Source organism: Wasmannia auropunctata, unplaced genomic scaffold (assembly GCF_000956235.1).
Source record: "Wasmannia auropunctata unplaced genomic scaffold, wasmannia.A_1.0 LD336092.1, whole genome shotgun sequence".
NCBI lineage: Eukaryota > Metazoa > Arthropoda > Insecta > Hymenoptera > Formicidae > Wasmannia > Wasmannia auropunctata.
The window spans coordinates 3,582,506-3,588,664 of NW_012026798.1; the positions used below are offsets into that span (position 1 = coordinate 3,582,506).

At 36.0% G+C, this 6,159-nt stretch overlaps 2 protein-coding genes across 3 annotated transcripts in view; one reads left to right on the top strand and one right to left on the bottom strand.

The window, feature by feature from the left end:
- LOC105463035 overlaps window positions 1-1,161 on the bottom strand; it is a 20,762-nt gene extending 19,601 nt beyond the window's left edge. The window contains exons 1-3 of one of the 2 annotated variants that reach the window (XM_011710045.1): window positions 830-1,161; window positions 566-728; window positions 143-491 (exon numbers count right to left, since the gene is read on the bottom strand). In XM_011710045.1, the coding sequence (XP_011708347.1) occupies window positions 143-491; window positions 566-728; window positions 830-930 (613 nt within the window). In that variant the 5' untranslated portion in view covers window positions 931-1,161. The remainder of the gene's footprint in view (window positions 1-142; window positions 492-565; window positions 729-829) is intronic. The other variant, XM_011710046.1, reaches the window with a different exon arrangement.
- Window positions 1-6,159, top strand: part of LOC105463033 (flavin-containing monooxygenase FMO GS-OX-like 2) — a 36,559-nt gene that overhangs the window by 14,405 nt on the left and 15,995 nt on the right. The gene's annotated exons all lie outside the window — the stretch shown is intronic.

Here is a 6,159-nt window from a genome sequence, read left to right on the forward strand (position 1 = left end):
TTTTTTATTTGCGTTATTGTACTAATATATATGTTGTGATTCTTAAAATTATATGTTAAATATTTGAGCGCTACGTCTGGCTTGGCTCTTTAGCTCCTCTTCTCTATTTCAAATTTTATAATAATTTATTTACAATACTAACCAGCTATATGAGAAGGCGAAGACTCGATTTCAGCTGTAGCGAAAGAAGAACCAGCTATATGAGAAGGCAAAAACTCGATTTCAGTTGTAGCGGAAGAAGAACCAGCTATATGAGAAGGCGAAAACTCGATTTCAGTTGTAGCGGAAGAAGAACCAGCTGTATGAGAAGGCGAAGGCTCGATTTCAGTTGTAGCAGAAGAAGAACCAGCTGTATGAGAAGGCAAAGGCTCGATTTCAGCTATAGCTACGGAAGAAGCAGAATCAGCTGTATGATGTTCTATGCTTTTTTTAACACGTTTTGTTTCTTGATTTTGTATTCTTTCTTGATTCTCTGATTGTTCTTCCAGCAACTATATAATAAAATATTACTTATCACAATATTATACAGTACATATAAACTCAACTTTTTACTCATTATACATACGTATGGAACGGCATCTTTTTTCAATTTACGAATCGAGTAATTTTGTTCATAATTGTCTTCTCTAAAATGAGCAGAACAAACAGCTGCTGTTTTTCGGGGAATATAATTTTTTAAATTTATGGCTTCAAGCCACTTAATTTTTCTTTCAATATTCTGTGGCAATCTAGAAAAATATATATATATATTACTTCAAATGTAACTGTTTTTAAACGTTATTGATAAAATTATAATAAATGTAGATTATAACCTTTCAAATTTACTTACAAATGAAACGAAAACTTTTTATTTTTAGCTTCTTCCATTTCTTGTTTGTAATTCTTTTTTACGCTGCGATTTTTGCATCCAACAACAATGCAACAACTCATGATTATTTAATAATGGTTAGAAATAATAACGTATTTAGCGAAATCGATACGTATTTTACACGTGAGAGACGCAGGTTACATGATAGTTGTGGAACCATCTGCTCTCTGCACGACTGCACGCGTCGAATATTACCGAACGTAACCGAAATGTACCGAAGTCATTGGTTTGTCGAAGTACCTCCCTCACCTCGATTTCGCTACCCCCCTCGCCTATCTAACCCGCAAATGCTCCGTCCATGTATTCCTACGTCAATGGGTCAAACGCCTATGCTCCGAAGAACATAGGCGTCCGATGGAGATACCACACAGAAGACTTTAGGCGCTATCCGCAAAACGCGGAGTCACGCCTGCAGCCGTGTGCGGCAGCCCGCGCCCGACACCCTCGCCCGAGCCCGCTTCACGTCCGCGGCGCCCGCCACTCGCCGGCCCGTCTTCACACACTATACTTACAGGTTCGCTGGCAATGGCGGCTCCACCGATGCACTGGGCACTTGTGTCACTTGTCACTTCGCACTCTATGTTACTAACGACGACTCACGACCATGGTGGAAGGGATAACATGGTGTGTGCAGTTCAGCTAAACCACGCCCACTTTTGCTCGCCGACAGCCGCTGGGGGGCAGGTTCACCAACTGTGAAGAGTAAAATTATTTAACGTTGGCAAGTTGGTCGCGCTGAGTCTGCTGTCCTTGTTTCACGCGTTCCCTTAGAGCATCGGAATCTCTCTTTCTATCGTCTTTCCGTCGAAAGAGGTTACGGACTACTCTGGTGACAGGTCGGCTTACTCCGCTTACTCCGTTTCCACGTGGCAATAGGCAAAAGCGGCAGGATATTTTCAGTAGTATATTACGAAAAATCACAATACAATGGGAAAGTATTGCATTGTGAGTGATTGCAAATCCGCTCAATATAGTGCGAAACGTGTAAATTTTTTCCTATTACCACAAAACGTAATTTTACGCGAAGCTTGGTTGCAAAGAATCAAAGGGAATCGCATTTATCTCAATGAAAAATATGGTAAGTTCATTCTCTATTATTATTAACTTTAAGTATATAAAATGTCAAGTGTCAATTACAAAGCATTACTTATAAATTACATTTCGTTTTATTTAGCAACGGTGTGTTCGTTGCATTTTACTGAGGATTCGTTTATTGTACCAAAGAAAAAATCTCATGTTACGGAGGAAAAAAAAAGACGACGTCTTAAACAAACTGCTGTACCAACTTTATTTTTAACACCAACAGAGAGCAGATATGTTAATTGTTAGTAATAGTTTACAATTGGAGGTATTGAGGGAACTCGACAACAAAAAAACGTTTATCAATTGCTTATGCATGGTTTCATGCGCAATGTGCAGGGGTCAATAAAATAAGTGATATAACTTAAAATGTTGTAAAATGAGAAATATAAAATAAAATCTATACACTTTTATATAATTAAATATTGCAGGGGACAATAAAACACTTATACGACTCATTTGAAACATCCAAAAAAATAATATAGATTCCACAAATATATTTCAAATCTTATATCAGAAATAAATCAGAAAATATTATTTACAATAATAAATACAGAATAATTTTAAATTGTTTTATTTAAAATACATATTTTAAATGTTATTTAAAATATGATCGACCCCTGAAAACGTGCTATTATTGAGTGTTAATTGTTCAGTTTGATAAGATCAAAAATAAGTGAGAAATAAGACCAACGCATTTTTGAACATATTTCAGGGCAAATCCAGTGAACATGGATTTTCAAATTATTCGTCGACAATTTCCACTACTGTGTAATCCAGGTACAAGCAGAGATGTAGTCGACATAAATGCAGCGCCGAGTAAGTTTAAATTCTTTTCACACTAAATTAAATTACAGTCAATGATTTACAAAATAAATGTATAGTTGTTAAAAGTTGCATGAACGGAAAACTAACTCAGTTTAAACTTGCGTTAAGATTAAATTAACTAAGGTGAAATGAAAAATGTTGAAATACATCATTTATATTAAATAAAATGTCGTTATTTGTAAAAATAACATTACTCGAAACAAAATTTGCAGTATAAATGAAATCAATTTTATATATTATTTTTAAAATAAGTTAAGATGAAATAACGGAATATTTTTGTTATATAAAAATGTTTTTACTTTTAAATAGATTATTTTTTAATTTATAAAAAAAGTAATACGTTAGTGTATATATATTTGTAAATTAATATTTGATATTTAAAGTTAACTTTTGTTTAAATGTAACTTAATTCAATTAAAAGTTAATATCTATTTAATTTCATCATTTAACTTTTAACTTCTCAAGTAGGTACTTCCCTACCTGGCGCTAATGAAACAACCGGCAGTCATATGGATTGTGATGTTACTGCTGACGCGAACATAGTGACAACACCAACAATGAGCTCTAAAAGGTACAATGAAAAGTGAATCATATTCTATTTAATGTTTTTTCTGAATCTCCATATACTCTTACGTTATTTTTCGACTGTGCTCGCATATAATGTTCAATTATTATGTCATTTCTCTATTTGCATGACTTAAATGTTAATATTATATTCTGTTATGTTTATATAGTAATCCGTGGTTGGACGAATCGTACCGCGTTATTCGTACACCACCAAGGCTATTGTACGAACCGAAGAAATTGAGTTTTACGTGTCCTAAAAGGTACGTTATGCATGTGCAGTCTTCAAAGTAGGATTACTTTACATTTGAAACATAATAATAAATTCAACTATTTCTGATTTTTTTAATAGATCTGTGACATGTGAGCCATACGCTTATCACAGAAGAGCGAGCGCTTTAAGGAGGCACAATAAACGTTCTCCGTATGTATTATTTCATTTTGCGAAAATTGCTATATTATATAAAAAAACACTTCCTGTATTTAATCTTTATTTCGATTTACAGTTCGAAAGTTCACAAACGACATCGTAAGGTGGCTTCGAAAAGCGATGCGACTTCCCCAGAAAGAGCATATAATAGCTATGAAGATACTCCTTTGTCGACACGTAGACAACGGTAAGTTTTTTTCGCATGTAGTTTTTATATTTTAGAAAAAAAGATTTTAAACACATTACAAGAAAAATAACTATTAAGAAATATTTATACAAACATAAAAATAGATCGAATTAACAAATATATAACAATAAAAAATGTAATTACATAAATAAAAACACAAATTTATTACATATTAACTTCAGCTTACAACAAACACATAAATTAATCAATAATAAATTTACAATGAAATATATGTAATTTCAACAGTGGTTGCATCTGCATCATCCTAAATCAATTATATGATCTTAAATATCGTAATATAATATTTTTCTTTCCAGGTTTTTCATGGCAAATTGTACGGAAAGCAGTGGCCCAACATCGGCTCGAATGGATGTTGTGGAAGAGGAGAACGTACCATTACTTAAGGCACAATTGGATCATTATCGTTCTGTACACAATTTTCGCATGCGAAATTTAACGGATTTCGCAATGCAATCACCGGGAAGCCACAAAAATCTAGAAGCAGAGAACGAGGCACTGAAGCACCAATTGCAAGACAAAGACGAGCAACTGCAAAACATTTCAATTAAAATGAACAAGATTTCAACTGAAAAGGAAGAAATGCTGCAATTAGTTAAGAGTCTTCAATCGCAATTGACGATCGCTCTTGAGGACAAGAAGACTAGCGAAGACGCAAAAGAACAGTTCGGTATAGAACTATTGCAACCGTACTTCACGGAAGGGCAGATACGGTGCATTATGCAGAAAAAGAAATGGGTTCAATGGTCCATCGATGACTACGCTGCAGCTATTTCAATTCGTAGCGTTAGTGCCAAAGGTTACCGCTATTTTCGAACGAAATTAAATTACCCTTTACCATCGCTAGCGTCATTAAGAAGATGGGCATTGAAAAAATTTAACATCGAAGAAGAATTCTTAAATGACGTTCTAGTTGTAATGCGAGAGAAAGGCAAAGATATGTCATCGGTGGAGAAACTTGCTGTTCTCTGTTTTGATGAAATGGCTGTCTCTTCGGAAGTAAATTTTGATGGTAAATTGGAAAAATTGGTCGGCCCACATGGAAAAGTGCAGGTCATCATGGTTCGCGGTTTGTTCAGCAACTGGAAGCAACCCATTTATTATAAATTTGATCAGCCCATGAACAAGTCTATTCTGCTTGAGGCCATTACACTCTGCCACAATGCTGGTTATCAAGTCCTTGTCGTAGTTTCTGACTTGGGTAACCGAGGAGTCTGGAAGGAGTTGGACATTCATCCCAACAATTACTTTTTCCATCACCCTGTGAATGAAGAGGAAAAAGTATTCGTTTTTGCAGATGTTCACATCTGTTGAAACTCCTGAGGAATTGGTTCCTTGATGATGGACTATTGCTAGGAGGCAGCAATGAGCTATTCACTCGTGAAATCTTCCAGACACTCGTTGATATGAGCAGAGATGGTGATCTACGTGTCGCTCATCGTTTAACAGATCAATTACTAAATGTTCGGAGCTCGCAACGACAATCTGTTAAACCAGCAGCGAGACTTTGGTCGCATACATCATCTTCAGCGATCCAGTGGGCTGGTGACAATGGGCTGATAAAAAACCCAGAATACGAAAAATTGGCAGATTTTGTGGCGGCAGTGAACAACTGGTTCGATGTGCACAATTCGAAGTCCAAGTATGGAGCGCATCCAGGAGTTAACGCCTTTGGAGTGGACTTAAAGTCGCAAGAGTCAACTTTAGCGTGTATGAGTGTATACATTGAAAACATGCGAGTTGGGTCCAGAAAGGTATTAATGCCTTTCCAAAAAAGAATTCTCGTTAGTAATCGTTCGTTGCGAGGATTGTTTCGTTATCTCCACGAAAAATATCCACAAGAGTGTCACTACATCATAACAAGAAGACTCCAGCAGGACATCCTAGAAAATTTTTTTTCTTACGTAAGGGCGATGGGTGCTACCAAGGATCATCCCTCGGCATACGACTTTAGATACAGGATTCGATGGTACGTTCTCGGTAAGCACACGCACGCTGTGTTTAGCTTGAATAAAAATATTGAAGAAGATATGGATAGTACTTGCATATCTTCTTCCATTGAGGGTACGACAATTCAAAGGGCTAAAGAACTGTCAAGGACTTCAACAACTTCAGTGGCTTCTACGGCAGAAGCAAATATCCTTACGTCAACTCCAGTTCCAGGAATGACACTGCATGCTTCTA